This window comes from Podarcis vaucheri (genome assembly GCF_965113315.1).
Source record: "Podarcis vaucheri genome assembly, chromosome: 6".
Taxonomy (NCBI): domain Eukaryota; kingdom Metazoa; phylum Chordata; class Lepidosauria; order Squamata; family Lacertidae; genus Podarcis; species Podarcis vaucheri.
Genome location: NC_138764.1, coordinates 106,805,794 through 106,825,876, shown reverse-complemented (window position 1 = coordinate 106,825,876; position 20,083 = coordinate 106,805,794). Strand labels below are relative to the sequence as shown.

The following is a 20,083-nucleotide window of genomic DNA, read 5'->3' as shown; positions in this document are numbered from 1 at the left end:
GTTAAACATTAAAAGCTTCCCTAAAGAGGGCTGCCCTCAGATGGCTATTCTATCTCCTTTCAGCCTCTTCTTTTCCAGGCTAAACATGCCCAGCTGCTTCTGGGGCTGCAGTGGTATAGAAATTTAATTGATGATCATGCTAATACTGGAGGGTAAGGCCCACTGCCAGCAATGCTGGGTGTTGCGTTGCAGTTGTTTTATGATAAGGAAGCTCAGTTTAACAAGCCAAGTGTTCAGCCAGAGGTTTCACCTCACTGGCCACCTGTAACAGCAGAGGAGGTAGAGAATTTGATCGCACAGCTGAAGAACAACAAGGCCCCTGGCATAGATTATATTCCCACAGAAATTTTGAAGAACAACACTGGGTGGTGGGCCCCCTGCTGGCGACAATATTCTCCCACATTGATTCAACAGGCCTATTTCCCGAAGGGTGGGCCGAGGCGATAATCATCCCAATTTATAAAAAGGGCCCCACATCGGACCCGGCGAATAAAAGACCTATTAGTCTTTTACCTATACCTAGCAAATTATATGCAAAACACCTCTATATCAAATTAACCAGTTGGATGGACACTGAGGCTATCTTGGCGGAGGAGCAAGCTGGATTTAGGCAAGGCAGATCTTCCATAGATCACTGTTTTGTCTTACCACATCTTATCGATAAATACGCCAAGAAAACCCGTGGGGTCTTATATGCAGCCTTCATTGATTTGAAGGCCGCCTTTGATTCAATTTCATGAGTAAGACTCTGGGCCAAATTGAATACATCCAGTATAGATAAAAGATTATTATTTTTGATTAATGGCCTATGAAATATACTCGGAGTCAAGAATGGATTTCATGCTCTTTATTCAGCTCATAGTGGTGAGGAGGAATGAAAGTTTCCCCAAAATAGCTGCTTTATATACATAATTTACACAATGGGCCCCACGTGATTGGCTAATTCTGGGATTCACCTATAAGCCAATCAGGTTGCTGATTCCCTTCCACCTGGAGCTGGATTGGGTGACTCCTGTGGACCAATCATACCTCTTCATTGTTCTAGGACCAATCAGACTGCTGCATTTTGGATCCTTTTCAACTCAGTACATAACAGCCTATATGAAGATACTGTGTGTTGTGTTGCAGTTGAGCAGAAAAGCAGGTGGGAAAAGCTCTTGGCCACCTCATCCCACTTGGTCCCAGATGGAGCCTCCTGCTCCCTTCTTTCCCGACTCCTGCTGGACATAGTTAATGGGGCAAGTGCTCCTCCCTGTATCTGAAGGCATCTCCCAGAGAAGGAGCTGTGGACAGAGAGGGAGGCGGAATTCCCGGCTCCTGTCGTGGGGGGCAGAGGAGATGGGAAAGCAGCTTAAGGAAGCCCTCGCCACCCCCTGCTTCCAGATTCCTCTCCAGTGGTCTGCCCAACACCACCAGAGATTCCTCCATCCCTCTGGAGGCCTCTTCTGGATCATCATCCTGACTCAGCCAACCCTTTGGAGCATTGTGCAGCAGGTAACCACCAGGGGGCAGCACTGTAAAGCTACTCTTCTGAAAGACCTTCATTGGCTCCCAGTACATTTCCAAGCACAATTCAAAGTGTTGGTGCTGACCTTGAAAGCCCCAAATGGCCCCAGTCCTGTATACCTAAAGGAGCATCTCGATCATTCTGCCCAGACTCTGAGGTCCAGCACCGAGGGCCTTCTGGCGGTTCCCTCGCTACGAGAAGCCAAGCTACAGGGAACCAGGCAGAGGGCCTTTTCAGTAGTGGCACCTGCCCTGTGGAACGCCCTCCCAGCAGATGTCAAAGAGAAGAACAACTGCCTGACTTTTAGAAGACATCTGAAGGCAGCCCTGTTTCGGGGTTTTTTTAATGTGTGATGTTTTATTCTGTTTTTAATCTTTTGGGAGCCGCCCTGAGTGGCTGGGGAAAGCCAGCCAGATGTGCAGCGTATAAATAATATTAGATGATGATGATGATGATGATGACGACGACTTGCTTTCTTTTTTCCCCTTTTGCCAATGACCAAAGTAGCCTTTTCTGACGCTGTCTGTAGTGGCCATTTCAAAAACAGCCTGCTTGCATTCTTCTAAACCCATCAGTTGCTGCTACCGTATTTTTCTGTGTATAAGACTAAGTTCCCCCCCTAAAAATAATGTCAAAAATTAGGGGGCGTCTTATACTCTGGGCCATCTCCCCCCATTAAATCGGAGTCCTCCAAAATAGGGGGTGTCTTATACATGGGGGCATCTTATAGATGGAAAAATACAGTAAGTGTCCTAAATCTATATCTGGTGGAGCAGAGACCCCACACTGCAAACACCTCTCAGCTCTCAGCTTGCCTGGCAGATACCAGACCCTTTTTTTTGGTGCTGCAGGATCTGACGAATCTGTCTGGTCACCTCAATCACCTTTCTGTTCAGTTGATGATGTATTGGCCAAAGCAGGCCTTTGCTTCTCACGGCTCCTGCTGACTGAGTTTTGCCATTCATCAAAATCGGATTTACATTAAGAGCAAAACTGAAACCACACTTGCGTGGCATCCCTAGGGCTGACACACCAGCAGCCATACCGTGGTCATTCCAGCAGCCGTGGGTCCCTCTCCTCCATATTAGCCTCTCCTCCATGAAAAGACCTCCAGAGAAGCACGACTGGCTCTTCCACTACATATAAGGAGTTTAATCCCTGCAGCCATGGAAAAGTGGGAGAATCTGATTGGTTTTATTTAAGTTAGGTACACATCACCCAAGGCAGCTCTCTCTCTCTCTCTCTCTCTCTCTCTCTCTCTCTCTCACACACACACACACACACACACCATTACAATACCAACAATATAAAAGCACCATATTTATTTCATAATTTATTTTTTATAAAGCTTGAGTGTAGAACCCCCCCTTCAAAAATACAATTCTCCAATCCCCCCAAAGACAATGTTACAATGATATGATAAAATCACACTGTTAAGCGAAACAATTCTGAACAAAGATTCCAATAAGGTTAAGTAGGAGAAGGAGGGACAAGGAGAGCAACTGGGGCAGAGCCCCCCCAGGAACCCCTTGAGGTGTGTGAGGGGCTCCAGACTGAGGGATGGAGCCACCCAGGGAGCACCCAGAATGAAGTGCCTCCCCCCTTCCCCAGCCCCCCTTGATCTGCCCCAGAACATGAAATCCCTGGACTCAGATAGGACCACAGTTGATCTGTGAGTTTATGAAGCCCACTCTGCCATTGAAGTCTTGGAGAAGGACTACTTGCCATCCGTAGAGTACAGGCTCAGCATGCAGAAAGTCCCAGGAACACCCCCAGGATGTTTTAAAAGCAGAGATTGTTTAGTTGCATCTCCTGCGTTGCTGGGGGTTGGACTAGATGAACCTGGGGGTCCCTTCTGACTCTGCAGTTCTGTGATCCCACAGCCTGAAGCAGCTTCTCCTTCCCAGCAAGCTACTCCCCGGGGCTGCGGGGAGACAGCTGAGCTTCCAAGAATAAATAAATGAAAATACTGTTTGTTGCTTGCCTTGGCTGTTTTATTAAATAACATAAAGGTGCTTTATTGAGGCTCATTGCTTTCATATCCCTATGTAAACTGCTTTGCAAAGTTCACTTGGTGAATGGTATATAAATATCTTTAAAAAAATAAAAATGAATGTCAGGAAATGGGAAAGGACAGCTCTCTGCCAGAGGCCCTGGAAGGAAGCTGAGAGACCAGGGCTGAGAGACCAGGGGCCCCTTGCCACCAGCTTAGGGTGCTGTCTATGCCCCTCCCCTTCAGCTCTGCCTCCCCCCTTGCCCTCCCATGCATGGGGTGGGGCATTTCCACTGGAGAGGCAGCTGGGGAGGGTTGGGGTGAACCCCCCTCTCTCCATGGACTGGGACCTTGGCAAAAATCCCCCCTCCCCATGCAGAGAGAGAGAGAGAAGAAAGGAAGAAAGGAAGGAAGGAAGGAAGGAAGGAAGAGAAGGGAGAGACCATATTTAACTTCAGTCTCTTCTCCTCCCATCCCTGGTATGTGGCTCCCAAGAGATTACCCCGGGTAGAATGTGGCCCTCAAAAGGTTCTTCAGCTCCAGGGCAGGGGAAAGGGGGCTGGAGGGGACGCTGTCACTCTGTTCCTCTCTGCCTTCCTGTGTCCTCTTTGCTACCTCAGCATCCCCTACCAAGGTCGTGATCCAAGCCTTGCTTGCCTGCCAGCACAACCGAACCCCTCTTCTCCACCCCTCATCTTTGTGGCTTTTTGTAGGGGTGCAGATATCCAGAGTGGGGGGGGGGTCAGGTGGGATTGCTATGAGGAATTATGAAAAATGAAGCAAGCCATGGTGTCCGCGATGAAAGCATTGCTTGACTGGGCTTGAGTCATTGACAATAATTTCTGATCAAATCCCAGAAGCCTCAGCATCTATGCCATTTGCTTTCTCTACGCCTGACAGGCACGTATAAGCTTTCTAAATACACAGGCCAGTTGCTTCATCAGGCATCCTGGGCCATAAAGATAGTAGATGGCTTTGATGTCCCTTTCCTTGGTCTTGTTAATCTTCAGGCCAGGAAATAGTTTCACATGGAGGTGATAAACATGCCTAATCTTTCCTTGCTATCCTTCCTCTCCTGTTTACCGCTTGTTTATGACCTCCAGGGTTGCTGAATGCTTTCCTTGTTTCCTATTTTATTTACTCTGGACTACTATGCATGCTCAAATTAGCTCTTTGTAGTTTTAACTTTTAACTTTGTCCCCACGTGGGGTTTTTTGAAATGCTCAGAGGAAATTTGGCTGGTTCTTACGAACACTGTGTAAAAAGTTCTTTTGTGAATAAAACGACCTGGGCCTGGGAGTGGAGAGGAATTATTATTTATTGGCACTTCCTCCCAGAGTCTTGCTTGTCAAGCCTCATGTGTATTCTATGAATCAGAGTCCAATCCTTCCTTGCTTTGGGAATGCTACAGCTTTTTGTTCCATGAAAGGGAAGCCCTGCATGGGCTGCTACACCTTCTCCTCGAACGCTGGCCACAGCAGTTGCTCTTCATTCACATTTGCAAAAACACTCCAGAAAGACCCCAACCAGGTGGAAGGTGGGCAGAGGAGGGTGGCCAAGAGGGTCAAGGGAGGGGAAGCAAAGTCTTGTGAGAAACGGTTGAGGGAGTTGGGGATGTTTAGCCTAGAGAAGAGAAGATGGAGAGGTGAGATGAGAGCCATCTTCCAATATCTGAAAGGCTGTCCCATGGAAGAGGGACTAGGTTCATTTTCTCTTTCTCCGGAGGATAGGACCTGAACCGATGGATCCAAGTTACAGGAAAGGAGAGTCCGTCTAAACATCAGGAAGAACTTTCTGATGGCAAGAGCTGCTGGAGAGTGGAATGGACTCCCTTGGAAGGTGGTGGACTCCTTCACTGGATGTTTTTAAGCAGAGGTTGGGTGGCCATCTCTCAGGGATGCTTGAGCTGTGATTCCTACATTTCATGGCGTTGGGCTAGATGACTCCTGGGTTCCTTCCAACTCTACCATTCTATGATTCTATGTGCCCTCCAGTTGAGAGTTCTTTTGTGGAAGAAGAGTTTCTGCAAGCGCCATTGGCTGCCTGGTTTCATTTGCCACATGCCAGCATGGACATTCATACAAAGAAGGGTGCAAGCTCTTGGAGAATGCAGACAGTCCTTTGCACCCCACCGGGAGCAATGCCACACCCCCTTGGGAGAAGCACACGTCAACCACCAGGAAGACGTTTGTCATCACTTCACAGAAACATTGATTCATTCACACAACCGGATTGTCTGTGCAATGCATGCGGAGGGGCCGTCTGTTCTGGCACGAGGCCATTGCACGCTGGCCAGGTCGAGGGCCTTGGGCCAGGCAGTGGGTGAGCGAGGAAGACTTAGGAAGACCCTGGAAAAAGAGGAAAGCATTGTCAGAACACTGCCATCGGCGGGGACTCCTTCTACACTTTTGTGCCTTTGAGAAATGGCTTCTCTGCAGTCAACTGGAAATGGCTCATTCCCTTCCAGTCACTGCCAAGAACTTTCTGTAACATACTCAGAATCAGTCCTGCATCCGTATGTTAACTCAAAGCTTCCTGCTTGTAGTTTCTGCTTATTTTTTTTATTTTTTTATCGGTTTTATAAACTTTGTGCCAAATCAATTTATCCACATTTCTTAGCATTTCGACTTCCCATCCTTGCATTCTTGATGTTTATTCCTGAAATGCAAAACTTACACATTTCTTCATTTAGTTCATTCTTGCTAGCCTTCCATTGCTTACGCTGCAAGACCCTGCTTGCAATTTCATTTGCTATAATCCTTTTTAAAAGAGGCCGAAAAGAATTTCCATTCTTCCGTACACTTTTCTTCATTTTGTTCTCTTATTTCCGCTGGCCATTTCCCCTCTTTTAACCTAGTCAAGCCTAGTCACCCTGGCTAGTAGCCATCGATAGCCCACTTCCCTGCTGGGTCTCCAGCCTGCTCACCTGCTGGCTTGCACCTGGCCAGGCACTCCTTGCGCTTCTTGAATTTGTTCTCGTTGCCGAGGCAGCCGCTGTAGATGAACCTCTTGCAGTTTTGGTCACGCTCGTCGTAATACCAGCTCCGGAACTTGCCATGGCAGGGACCATAATCCGGAGGCAGCTTGCAAATATCTGGGATGGCAAAGGGAGAGGAAGGAAGAGTGAGAGAGAAACAGACTTTAACATCATTCTCTGCGAAGATTCAGAAGGAGGACAAGGGTGGAGCAACTCCCCTGTGAAGAAAGGTCGAAACATCTGGGCCTATAATTCCTTGTGGGAGTTATAGCGACAGGACTATCCAGATTGTATAGAAATTTATTCGGCCTCGGTCCTATATACCTGAAGGAGCGTCTCCACCCCCATAATTCAGCCCAGACACTGAGGTCCAGCTCCAAGGGCCTTCTGGCGGTTCCCTCGCTGCAAGAATACCAAATTACAGGGAACCAGGCATAGGGCCTTCTCGGTGGTGGCACCCACCCTGTGGAACGCCCTCCCGCCAGATGTGAAGGAAATAAGTAGCTATCCTATCTTTAAAAGATATCTGAAGGCAGCCCTGTTCAGGGAAGTTTTTAATATTTAACGCTGCATTGTTTTTAATACTTGATTGGGAGCCGCCCAGGGTGGCTGGGGAAACTCATGACACAATGTGGGGAGAAAACAGGTAGGTTTCACCATCTCTCAGAATCCTAGAACCTGATGGGGTCATCCAGTCAAACTGGTGGAAGGTTCAGGGCAGATTGAGGGAACTGAGTCTGTTTAGACTGGGAAACGAGGGTCATCTAGCCGAACTCCCTGCAATGCAGGAATCTTTTGCCCAATGTGGGGCTTGAACCCACAGCCCTGAGAATTAGTCTCACACTCCATGGAAAGCAGACCTTCTAGTGCTTGCTCCAGCCGCAGAAGCACCACTCTGCTCTGACAGCTGCCCAGCATTATTGAGAGCCCATGAGTAGCAGCTAAATCATCCCTGACAGAGGCCACTTCTCTGAAGGGTACCAGTAGCCCCCCACCTCCCCCAGCAACCTCTGGGTCTCACCTTTGACGGGCTCAGAGCAGCGCAAGGCGCACCCATAAGAGCAGCACTTCTGATCCCCCGGGCAGTTTCCGTCATGAAGGCAGCTGGCCAAGCACTCCAGGGTGATGTTTCGAGGACTGGGGAGGCAGGAGCCAGGCTTTTCTGCAACACAGAGAGCGAAACAAGGGTTGTCATTGGGCGTGATGTGGAGGGGACCTTAGGCAACTGTTCTGCAACCCCTGATCATGAGTCTTCAACTTCAAGGAGCATTCCCAAAAGGGGCAGAATGGTGGGTGCAAGGAGGTGGGAAGGAGGTGGGGAGGTTTCATCAACGATGGAGAAAAGCCCTCCTAAGATCTCTCAAGGATCCTGGTTGCTGGGCCCATCTAGTCCAGCCTCCTGTTCTTACAGAGGCCAACCACATGCCCCAATGGAGAAGCTTGCATGAAGGACATCAAAGCAACACTCTCTCCATCAACAGGGGAGGTCGTGCATGGACCTTGTGGCCAGTAGCTTCATCCTCCCCATGAATTTGCTCAGTCCTTAAAGCCCTCCAAGTTAGTGGCTGTCAATTCCTTTTGCAGGAACAAATTCTATATTTCAGCTATTTGCTGTGTGCAAAAAACCCCTTCCCTTTGTCTGCCCTGAATCTCTCACCATTGACTCCATGAAGTTCTGGAGAAGAAGAAGAAGACAATCTCTGTCCACTTTCTCGCACCCTGCAGAGTTTCACGCACACCTAGTGTGTTCCCTCGCCTCTTTTCCACCCCCCTCCATAAGGAAGGGCTTCTAGGAAGATGCTGAGTGATGGGTCCCTGTCAGGCCTGCCCCTTGACTCTGGGATGCTGGGATGAGTGGGGCAACCCTTTGAGCCACATCTATGCCTGACCACATCTACATGGCACAGGGGCAGAGCAGGTGAAGAAGTTCTGGACACCTGTTCCCCCCACCCAGGTCCCAAGGGCCCCCTGTGCTTCGAGGTGCCTTGTCTGTCAGTCAAGAGGGTTGGGGTCCTTTCCCACAGCTGGGCCCACCCCCCTTCTCACCCCCACTCACCAGTCCCTCCGCAGTGGCGCTGGCATTCTTCGATGGTGTAAAAGCGGTTGCGGAACCATGAGCAGCCTCTGTAGGTGAAGGGCTCGCAGGCCTTGGAGGTGGAGTTGTAGAAGAAGCGCGGTTTGGGGTCGCCGCACCGGTCAGAGTCCTTTGGAAAGGTGCTGCACACGTCTGAAACTGTATTATTGATCTCTCTTGAGTCAACAGAATTCGTACAGTGCTTGACTGCAGCTTACAAGGAAGACAAGAAATCTAGCTAGGGCGAAGAAGACGCTGGTCCCGCCTCCAGTGGCATCTCTGGGTAGGGCTAGGAATCATTCCCTTGCCTGAAAACATGGAATGCTACTGCCAGTCAGTGTAGACAATATTGAGTTAGATGGACCAGTAGCTGACTCCTCTGTTTCCGCTTCCTCTGTTGCTAAGAGACGCTCAAGGGCCATTGCTCTTCCCATGCCATGTCTCCAGGGAGAGACCTTCAGGAATCCAACGATGGAGGAACTGGAGGTGACTGGCAACAGTGGCAGAGCATATGCCCATGCTGCCCAGGGCGTGCGTGCTCCCGAGGGGTGTGTGGCATGGAGGGTGCCCTCCCAGGCGCGGGATAGCCAACTGGGTGCCCAAGCAGCGCTCACGCCCTGCAGCCAGGGCCGGAGCGAGCTGCCTGTGGAGGACATTCAGCGCCACCCGCCCACCACCCCCAAGCCCCTCCAAGCGGTCAAAACAAAGGGGGGGCGGGGAATGCCACTGGCAAAACGGTGCATCTCTGCCCCTTACCCTGACGGGTTGGGGTAGGCTTGGGAGTCATGGGCGGATGGCGTGCTGAATGTCATCCCCTCAGGCGAGGGCAGCCAGGGCAGTCCGCCCCCCCCGCCCCCCCTTCCTACACCCCTGACTGGATCTCTCAGGAGAGAAGAGCAGAGAGACCCAGAGAGGGAGGAGGACTCTGAAGTGAAGAGAGAGGCGGTGGGACTGGGTCTGGGATAGGGCAGGAAGGCAGGAGAAGGCTTTAAGGTGGGGCATTGCATGATCAGGCTGTCTGACTCATGAGAGAGAGAGAGAGAGAGAGAGAGAGAGAGAGAGAAGCTTGGTTTTTTTGGCCCCAGAGGCATGGAAAAATGGGAGGGGGCCACAGGTGAGAACAATAGGAAACTTGACGTGTCTGTGCCAACCTGAAGGGCAGCCTCATGGCACCATTAGACAAGCAAGGATTTCCCACACACTCCACACAGCCCACAGGAATGCAGGAGAACCAGTTGTAAGAATGCAAATGTAGACACCTCCCGCCACCCAGAGCTGATTCAGGTGGCGGATACACAACACTCTTCCAGAATGTGTTGCCCCAGTATGGAAGTCTCCCTGCCCGCCGGAAGTTTTTCTAGGCATCACCATCACCCTTCTGAAAGGGCAGGCTCCGGGCATCCGTGAGTCATTTGTCCTTTGCTCCAAGGAGGCTGACATCATCTGTTACATCCTAACATGGGCTGGGACCTTGGGAGACGCATAGGATTTCAACACCTAACCACCCCCTAGCCCAGGCCCCGCTCCCTTTAGAGTATCAAAGGCCGTGTGATTCATTGCTTGGCTTCCTGAACCTTCCCTTTCCCCCACAAGACCCAACTTGCAGACACTCAGGCACAGGCTGCCTTGGAAGTCAGAGGCTGCTGGAGTCGGCTTCTCTCTTCCAGGACACTGACACCCTTCAGAGCTTGCCAGGAGGTCCCACCATCATCTTCAGCGCCTCCACCTTCCTCTGCTCAGAGATGGGCTGTATCTGGCATGGGAAAACCTCAGGTTGCTTTGTTTTTGCTAGAGCCTCAAGGTCCACTGACGGAAGCCAGAAGCACAGCAGCAGCTGGGTGGCACCCTTAGGGAGGAACTTTCTAGCGGTAAGAGCTGGTGAGGGTTTGAAAGCAGAGGTTGGATGGCCGTCTGCTATACTGTAGATGCTTTCAATGTAATTTCTTCAGTGCAGGGAGATGGACTAACAGGCCCTGGAGGGTCCAGTCCAACAGTTCTCTGATTCTTGTTAAATGCACAGTCCAAGAATCTGCCTACAGCCCTCCTACACAAAACCCCACTTCTGGATGAGCCCCCAAACCTCTCTTGGGCCTCACCTCTGCTTGCCCCACTGTTCCTCTAGGAAAACCTGTGGTTTAGCACTGAATCAGGATGAATGGCAATGGGGTTTCTCATGAGTTGCCATTTGGTTTGATTCAGTGCTAAAGAGCTGAGCTTTCTAGGCACGACTTTTGGAAGTGTGGACAAGCCCTTCCTTTCCTTTAGAGGGTGAAGGTGGCGAAAGAGCCTTTGCTGTCCCCACCCTTATTTAAAGAGAGAAAGGACATCATAAACTTTTGCCATTGCCTGTCTAGTCAGCCATATATCTGCCTCATCTCTCTCCTGAGCCAGATTCTCCTCCACTCTGACCAGAATTTGGGGTTGGGCTTTTTCATTTGAGGACTACAATCAAAGCTCCCAAATTTGAACCTTACCCTGCCCAAATCCCAAACCCCATCGCACGGTTTTGTATGGTCAATGCACAGAAGTGAATTTCTAGGGTGTAAATCAAAAGCCTTCTGGCTTGTTTGGCCCAAAGGAGGCAGCTCACTGACCAGCTGCTGCCCAGCACTGACCAACCTGAAACATTCAGGCAGGTAGATCTTCAAATTCAGGGCTTGTCCACCCAACCTGCAGAGTCCCAGCAAAACTTCTGGGCCTGTGCGTCTCAACTGAGTGTGTGAGAGGTTCTCTGAGCATGTGAGGATGCTGTGGATCGCGAGAGTCACCTTCATGTCCAGGCTTCTTGGGGTTGTTGGGCAAAGGGCTATGACTGGGGAGGGAGGTGGAATCCCTCAGATTCAGGTGAGGCTTAGCCCTGGCAGTTGGGCTCCACCCCACCCTGGCATGCTATCACCAGTTAAGGCCATGCCCCTCCTAGAAGGAGCCCCAAGGGACACCTGGCCCAACCCCCTGCGGTGCAGGAACCACAGCTCACCAAGCATGCTCCCCGACCCCCAAACCTCCCCAATTCTTCACCCCTCCAAGTAATACCCAAACTCACATGGGGCGGGCACCGACGGCAGCTGAGCCCAGAGGATGAGGATGGGACCCATCACAGAGAAGAAGGAGAAGCCGGTGGACTTCATGGTGCTCCTGCTGGGAGGCAGCTCTGAATGGTGCTCAGGGCTATGATCAGCAGCCAGATATAGTCTTCCCTCCTCCCTCCTCCCTCCCCCCCCCCCCCCGGGTTGGGCTGGGACAGAAGCAGGGCGGATCACAGCCACTCACTGCTGCTGGCCCCTGGTCCAGATCGTTTTTTTCCAGTGACACGGTAATTTCCAGGAACCAGTAAGCAAAATTTTGTTTGTTTGTGTTCGTCTGTTTCGTAGGAAGCTGACGTGGGGCTCCGACATGGAGCAAGTTCCAGATGGATATTTTCTCTCTCTTCAAAATAAACATTGCAAGTCAAAACATGATTTTGAATACGTGTGTTTCTAAAAAAAGTATAATTTCTCTCTGAAGTGGAACGATGGAATCCTGCCTGCTTGAAAAACGCTTGAGCAGCAGATCTCCTCGGATTCTCTGGAGGTTGGGCAGGGTGGGGCAGCTACTGTCCTGCCAGCGAGGGGTCCTCTTTGCCTTCTCTCCCTGACCCCCACCTCATGGCCACTGTCTGTCTGGGGGAAGATCAGCCCCCAGCAGGGCATAAGGAGCAGGCGCCATCCTTCCTTGCTCGCTTCTTCAGGCAGCACAGAGTTAAACTATGGAACTCACTGCTACAGGGAACAGGGACCATCCCTAGATGGCTTTGAAAGACAAATTCATGGAAAAGACCACTGGTTCCTGGGTCACACACAGCCTCTCTTTCTTTTAGCTCATTAGCGCTCATAGAATCTTAGAATTGTGGAGTTGGAGGAGACCCCCAGGGGACATCTAGTCCACCCCCTAAAGGGCAGGAATCGCAGCTAAAGCATCCCTGGCAGATGGCCATCCAACCTGTACTTGGAAACTTTCTGAGAAGGAGAGTTTGCCAGGGAGCCCGGTTCCACTCCTCTTGCCAGGAACTGTTTGGAAAATCACCTCTGGTGTCAAATGTTTCCTTCACCTGACGGAATCCAAACCACCTCTCTGCTTGCAGCAAACTTCCTCTTGCGCCAGAGTTGCTACCAGGCAGCTCTTTTCCCTGGGGGCCTCACAGGCCAAGAGTGGGTCATCCACAGGCCATTGGGAGCTATTGCTCAGCAGCAACAACAGCATTTGGACCCAGGGTCCTGGGGCTGTGACCATGGACCTCACATTCTCTTGCATGACGCAAGTTGTGTGGCATTCGCTGGAGTCAACGGGAAGGTCAGCCTGCAGGGCTGGGGGAGGCACCCAGCACGGCTGTTTTGAACAGCACCCGCATTGAAGACACCACTTGCTTGCTAAAAGCACTTGAGTAACTTCAAGATCCCTGGAATAGCTCAGCCGGTAGAGCGTGAGGCTCTTAATCTCAAGGTTGTGGGTTTGAACCCCACGTTGGGCAAAAGATTCCTGCCTTGCAAGAAGTTGGACTAGATGTTCCTTGTGGTCCCTTCCAACAGTACATGATTCCCTGACCCATCAGGGAGACACCAGTTTACCCAGTGAGGTTTTTTCTACCCACCCGACTATTTTGTCTGTTTCCAGAGGCTAGGCATCTGGCTTTTGACCGCAACCATCCCTGCCATAATAACTATTGTCGTCTTTAGGGCGGCACAGGACTCTCCAGCTTTCCCTTCACGAAGGTCCTTGTGTAATCTGGAGAAATGTCTGCCTGGCTATGAAATAAATAAATTAAGGTCTTATGTATATAATAAAGGTTCATAAATGTACCAAGGAAACATGTACATAGATCTATAGGCCACATGTCTGAAGCTGCGCAGGAGAGCAGCTATGGAGCCATTTTGACTCCCAGGCTGACCAGGTGTTTTCTCTGCAAGGTCAAATGGAGGAGCCTCCCCATTGTCTTTTCCTTCACAAATCCTGTCTTAAGGGTATGTCTGTGTGTGAACAGGGTGTGAGCCTGTGACCTGGCTCAGGAACTATGTATTTATCATTACAAAAGACTGGCCAGGCTCCCCAGGGTATCAGTCCAGTAAACATTAACAGGTAACTTGCCAGACAGGAGGTAAACAACCCACTCAGATTTCTGCTTTAGCCCGCCCTTTTTGTGATGTAGGTATGATGTATCTGGGGTGGTGGTCTTGGACTCCAAAGTGGGCAATTTAAAATGTCTATATAAGGGCAGACACACCTTGGTTCTGGGTCCTCCTCCTTTCCTGCATGTGAGGGGAGCACCCTGTTGCAACAGTTCAGGAAAGATCAGGCTTACGAGCTGCTTTGCTTCTCAATATTCTCTGGTTGGCCTCTGTTTTTCCTCCGACCGATGGAGAACCTACAAAGGACTCTATAAGGGCTCTGGTGTCCCCCATAAGGGAATAAGGGCAGATTTTTCGTTTATTACAGCTATGTGGCTTTCCCCGAGATGAGTGTTGGAGATGTGGCAAGGACAATGCCTCTCTTCAGCATATGTTTGTACAGCTCCATGCCTTGCCCCCCAACCTTGCCCCCCCTCTAAAGACCAGAAGTGGGCTTATGTGGGAGAGAGGCTGCAAGGGGGAGGTGTTTCAAAGGCCCCTCTAGATTCCTCTATTGCTCCTCCATCCCTTGTGGGACACGAGCCCTACAACCTCCGCCCGTTGAAGGAGGACGCAGCCACCGTGGCCTGGCCTGGGCAAAGTCCCAGGGTCCAGCGACAGAGGCCTGTGGGGGCTGCCTTCCCTGCTGCCTTCTTTCCTCACGGCCCAGAGCTCCTGCCTAGCGGCATAACGGAGGTGAAAGAGGGTCATAGAATAACAGAAGTGTAGAGTTGGAAGGGACCCTGGGGGTCATCAAGTCCAACCCCCCTTGCAATGCAGGAATATGCAACTGGGGATCAGGACCAACAGCATCTTAATCCCTCCGCTGTTGACTTTGGGGAAGAAGCCTCCGCCTGCTTGCTCTGAGGTGGCTCTGGGGAATCCCCTTTCCAGCTCCTCCCTTTCCTCCTAAGGAGCACCTTTGGGGCCAAGGAGGACTAGGGAGGTGTCTGTGGCTTCTGTGTCACCATCACTCTTGACAAAGGCCCTGATTCACTGAGCAAAGCCCAGCAGAGCGGAGGGCGGAGCCCTTGGCCCCTCGGGGCTCTGGAGGAGTGAGGTTCCCTTCTGCCCCGCTTTGCAGTGATCTGGGCTGTGGTTTAGAGGAGGCACCCTGAACCCTGCAGGGCCCACTTCTCCAGAACTGGGTTTGGCAGCGCAAGGTCTCTCAGCTCTCTAGGAGAGCTATCATTTCTCAACTCATTTCTATGCTGTTTGGAGGGATTTCCTTTCTTATGTATCAACTTCAGATACGCAAAACTCCCAGCAAATCACGAAACTGGGCTTCCATTATGCGTTTTGCTGCTTTTATTTTGCTGCAATTTGTGCCTTCTATTTACTTTTACAAGAAAATAAAACTTCACAGATTTGGGGCCGTCGAGGTGAGGCGAGGCAAAGGTTGGCAGCGGGAGCAGAGGCAGGAGATGGCGGGTTTGGTTGCTGGCAATGGCTGCCCGAAGCTACTCTTCCAGATTGGATTCCTTAGAGGAGTCCTCATTGAAGGAGTCATCCTCATCCTGGCGTGTCGAGGCGCGGAGAGGCGAGGCACAGGTTGGCAGCGGGATCAGATGCAGGAGATTGTGGGTTTGTTTGCTAGCAAAGCCCCACAGAAACTGTGCCAGAAATAATTCAGCATCGGCGTCATCATCGAAGGAGTCATCCTCAACCTGGCGTTTTTCCGGCTGCAAGGGCTCTACAGGCAAGACATCAGACCAAGAGTTAGGGTTTTCCTCTCCAGCCTCGTAACTAGTCTTGGCCTCCCGCTCCTTCTCCCCTGCAGAATTGTGGGAATTGTTTCCTTTGGGTGTGCATTTTTGGATGTTTCATTGATTGTTTGTGGCTAATTTTGTTATGTTGCTGCCATGTTGTTTCTTCTGTGTTGTAAGCTGCCTTGAGCATAGTTTGAAGAAGAAGAAGAAGAGTTTGGATTTGGTATCCCGCCTTTCACTCCCTTCAGGAGTCTCAAATCGGCTCACATTCTCCTTTCCCTTCCTCCCCCACAACAAACACTCAGTGAGGTGAGTGGGGCTGAGAGACTTCAGAGAAGTGTGACTGGCCCAAGGTCAACCAGCAGCTGCAGGTGGAGGAGCGGAGACGCGAACCCGGTTCCCCAGATTACGAGACTACCGCTCTTAACCACTACACCACACTGGCTCACACAGTTTGAAATGTGGAAAGGTGTCATACAAATAAAATTATGCATGCATGCCTGTGAGAGGGAAGCTGGGATTCCTAGGATGTTGAACATCAGGAGAGCCTGCTGGATCAAGCTCATAGCTGTCAACATTCCCCCTTTTTAAAGGGAAATTCCCTTACTCCGAATAGGATTCCTCGCAAGAAAAGGGAAAAGTGGACAGCTATGATGAAGCTATCAACCTCTCTGCTCCAACTTCTTGCTCCCATGGTGGCCAACCAGCTGCTCCAAAGGGAAACCTGCAAGGCCCTGATCCGAGCATGAAAACAACTCTCCCCACCTCCTTTGGTTCATAGCAAGTGGTACTGAGAAGCAGGGCTGCCTCCATTAGAACAGGCGGAGAACAGCCATTGCAGCTGCCTGCTGTTGATAGCCTTCTTTTCCTCCCTGATTTTATCATGTTCAAGCTGTCTTGCTTGGTGGCCACTTCTGCCTCTTGCTGGAGTGAGTTCCATAGTTTAACAGGGTTCAAGTTTCCCGGGAGCAGGGCTGGGAGGCAACACTGCGCTCAGGGGCCAACTGAGAGTGAGGAGGCGACAAGTCTCAGGCTCCCCATTCAGTGCGCAGGGAGCCCGTTGGGCTTTGAGGGGCTGGTGGTGGGAGGGACACAGAGATGCCTTCGCGCCCCCCCCTCCGGCTCCCAAGAAGGCGATGCAGGGCTGAGCCACTCACCGTCAGGACTTTCAAGAATAAGTATTTGTAAGACGTATGAACCCTTCGAAGGCACAGTCTGGGAGCCCACGTAGACATAATGATTCCTGTTTCGGAGTGGGGGGAGGAAAGTGTTGAGGTGGGCAGCACTCAGCTCCTCCCAGCTTAAACCCATCACTGTCACCTGATCAAAGCCAGGTCACCCCACTGGGAGCAGCTGTGGTTTTTCCCAAGTAAAATTAGGCGATGCCCACCCCAGCCGCTTGCCCGCCGTCCCACCCTCTCCGTCCCTTCCACCCCTCCCACTTTGCAACTGCCCCCACCGCTGCCGCTTCCCACGGCTGCAGGCACAGCCTTGCGGAGGTGCTTTGACGCGACCCTTTGACCATCGCCAAGTGAGAGCTGGACCATCAAGAAGGCTGATCGCCGAAGAATGGATGCTTTTGAATTCTGGTGCTGGAGGAGACTCTTGAGAGTCCCATGGACTGCAGGAAGATCAAACGTATCCATTCTGAAGGAAATCAGCCCTGAGTGCTCACTGGAAGGACAGATCCTGAAGCTGAGGCTCCAAGACTTTGGCCTCCTCATGAGAAGAGAAGACTCCCTGGAAAAGACCCTGGTGTTGGGAAAGATGGAGGGCACAAGGAGAAGGGGACGGCAGAGGACAAGATGGTGGGACAGTGTTCTCGAAGCTACCAGCATGAGTCTGACCAAACTGCGGGAGGCAGTGGAAGACAGGAGTGCCTGGCGTGCTCTGGTCTCAGGGGGTCACGAAGAGGCGGACACAACTAAACGACTAAATAACAACAGCTCCTTCCTGGAAGTTGCCCGGTGACAGGCAGCCAAAGCGGTGCCTTCAGCCCGGCAGCGGAGGAAGCGGCAAAGGGGCGGGAATGGGGTGGGGTGGGGGAGGGAGCGGGGGTCAGGCAAGCGAGGTGGTGGTAAGGCGCACCTGCCTGCACCGTCTCAGAGAAAGCTCTGGCTGTGGGGACATGGTTCCTGTGACAAGGCCCTGGCTCCCCCAGCAAGGCGCGCTGTGCGTTTTCTGACCTCCACATTGAAGCTTGGGGTTTTTCAACCCTCCCCCTTGCACTGTTCCTCCTGGGACAGTTCCTCCCCATAACTGCCTGTTTGCTTATTGGAAGTGTTTCTGGTCTGCCCCTCAGGCAACAGTCTGAAAGGTAAAGAATAAAGCGCAAGCATGGAGACAAACGCAGCTCCAAAGGAAACCTCCAGCAGCAGCAACAGCAGAAACCCAGGTGGAAGAGGGGATGGAGCGGAACCAGGTACGTGCAGGAGATGCGGCTTGCGGGGCAACAACAGATCATCCTCTGTTTGGGGCTCTGGGTAGGAGGGCTGCCTCTGAGATGGGCTGATGTGTGGGGAGCGGATGGGAAGGGGAATCTCAGCTCTAAGGAAGGGGTCAGCAACCTGTGGTCCACGGGGGTCGTTTAACCGGCCCCCGAGCCACCCCCGAACTGAGCTGCTTGTTCGGCGAGTCCCTGAGCACTGCAATAAACCAGCGCAGCACGGTGTGGGGACTCGCTGCTGTGGTGCCGAAAATCGTGCCTATGCATGCGCAGACACCGGAAATCATGCATGCATGCGCTCACACTCACTGACAATCTGGCCCACAGAGAGATCTCCGCTGGAGTGAACAACCCAGGCGATGCAAACCTTGCCAACCTCTCCTCTAAGGTGCCCCGGCCGGGATGCTTGGGGGGGCGGGGGAAGCCAAAGTTCTGCTTTGTATCATTGCAGGAAGGGACTGCAAAAGACGACCCCCGCTTTCTGGTTTGTGAACTCTCTAGGTCTAACGCACGCTCCTTGAGAGCCCCAGAGAGAGCCCAGCTGTCCTAAGAAGCTTGCAAAGAGGGTCCTGTCAAGGCTATCGGCATAGAACGTGGGTCGGCAAGCTAAGGCCCGGGGGCCGAATCTGGCCCAACTGCCTTCTGGACCCAGCCCGCGGACGTTCCAGGAATCGCTGTGGTGATCGGCGTGGGGATTCTGATCATCCGGGCTTCGTCATTTCCCCCCATCCACACTGCCACAGCGGCGGCTCCTCCCTCCCTCCTCCTGGCTTCTCCCTGCCCTGCCTAGAGGAGGAAGGGGGCTGGGCTTTGTTGAGCTGCGGATGGCTGAGTGCCATTTTACGCAGCCCTTCTCCAGAGCCAGCCCCTTTGTGCCACTCATTGTCCCTCCACCACCACCGCCGCCCACCCCTGCCGCTCGCAAGGCACAGGTAAGCAGCCACGGGGCTCGTCCGGTGCTGTGGAGAAGGGAGTCGGTGGGGTGGTGGTGGTTTCCTTTAAAAGATAGTCCAGCCCCACAAGATAAAAATTGTTGGAAGTGTAAGGAGAAGGAGGGGAATTTCCTCCATATGTGGTGGATGTGTCCTAGCCTTACCTGTCCTTTACAGAGCCAGCTTCCTCCACCTTCGCCTCCTCATTGGCTTGTCGAATCTGCCGCCGTATCCCCTGCTGCAAGCGTCCTGCAAAGCCGTTGGCTCCATTGCCTGCAAGGAGGAATCCAGTCCAGGGTGAGGGTCGTGCTCTCCAGCCCCCTACCCACGCCTCCCTTCCTCCTCCACCGAGGCGTAGCCACAAATCAAGTAAATAAATAAAAATACTCAGAAACTGACCAAACAAGCCGCAGGTAGCTCGGTTCTGCCCCCCTAACAAAAGTCCTGCCCCCCGAAATCCTGGCCATGCCCATACCTCTATGATGCTCCACACCTCTATGATGGCATCCAGCTCCTCTTCGATGGGCACCTAGCCCAGCACCCTCATGGTGGTGCCCAACTGCTTGGTGCTGATGTCTTCACTAACATCAGCATCAAATCATAATCATAATCACAAACATAATCATAATCATTTATTACTTATACCCTGCCCATCTGGCTGGGTTTCCCCAGCCACTCTGGGCGCCTTCCAACAGGAGATTAATAATACATTAAAACATCAATCATTAAAAGCTTCCTTCAGAGGTCCTTCCACCACCAACTGCAGCACCCTCCACCTTCCTTTGCTCAGAGATGGGTTGAGATTTGCAGGGGCTAGTTTGGTTTTCGCCGGAGCCCTGAGGTCCACCAGCTGGAGACAGCTGCACAGCAGCAGCTCAGGGCAGGGGTGTCTACTTAGAATCCCGTCCATGAAGAAGGCAGGGCATAAATACCCTAAACTGACTCCCCGGCTCCATGCCTTCCTGAGTCCTTGCCCCTCCAAGCAATCCCCAAACTTACATAGTATGGATGGCAGCAGAGCCCAGAGGATGAGCGAGGGACCCATTGCGAAGAAGAACCTGGTGGACCTCACGCTGGAAGGCAGCTCTGAATGGTGCTCAAGGCTCAGATCGGCAGCCATATATCCTCCTCCCTCCCCCCTCTCCCCCGCCTCTCCTGGGTTGGGCTGGGACAGAAGCCAAGCGGATTTGAGTGTGTGGGTCCAGCTGGCTCCTGGTCCAGATAATTTCCCCGTGATAATCAATCAAAAATAACACAAGAGGCACCTGCTGGATCTAGCCAATGGCCATCTGGTCCAGCGTCCT

General features: G+C 52.0%; 1 protein-coding gene and 1 long non-coding RNA gene across 2 annotated transcripts; both read right to left on the bottom strand.

The window, feature by feature from the left end:
- Nucleotides 1–5,522: 5,522 nt before the first annotated feature.
- Nucleotides 5,523–11,746, bottom strand: LOC309535441 (BPTI/Kunitz domain-containing protein-like). Its single transcript, XM_082228509.1, has 5 exons — nt 11,595–11,746; nt 8,534–8,710; nt 7,499–7,639; nt 6,427–6,594; nt 5,523–5,848 (listed from the first exon to the last, which is right to left on the bottom strand). Exons 1-5 carry the CDS (start codon nt 11,677–11,679, stop codon nt 5,838–5,840), a joined length of 582 nt encoding a protein of 193 aa, XP_082084635.1. The 5' UTR covers nt 11,680–11,746; the 3' UTR covers nt 5,523–5,837.
- A 3,555-nt stretch (nt 11,747–15,301) lies between these two features.
- On the bottom strand, nt 15,302–19,864 carry LOC309534388. The gene is made up of 3 exons (XR_014220667.1): nt 19,779–19,864; nt 18,944–19,052; nt 15,302–15,385 (listed from the first exon to the last, which is right to left on the bottom strand). It is a non-coding gene; the product is annotated as an uncharacterized lncRNA (long non-coding RNA).
- Nucleotides 19,865–20,083: the final 219 nt, after the last annotated feature.

Coding starts and splice junctions, on each gene's coding strand:
- LOC309535441 (XM_082228509.1), bottom strand. CDS start 11,679: ATGAAGTCCACCGGCTTCTCCTTCTTCTCTGTGATGGGTCCCATCCTC. Junction 8,711..11,594: donor GCCGTCGGTGCCCGCCCCAT/GTGAGTTTGGGT, acceptor TCAATAATACAG/TTTCAGACGTGTGCAGCACC. Junction 6,595..7,498: donor CTGCTCTGAGCCCGTCAAAG/GTGAGACCCAGA, acceptor TTGCCATCCCAG/ATATTTGCAAGCTGCCTCCG.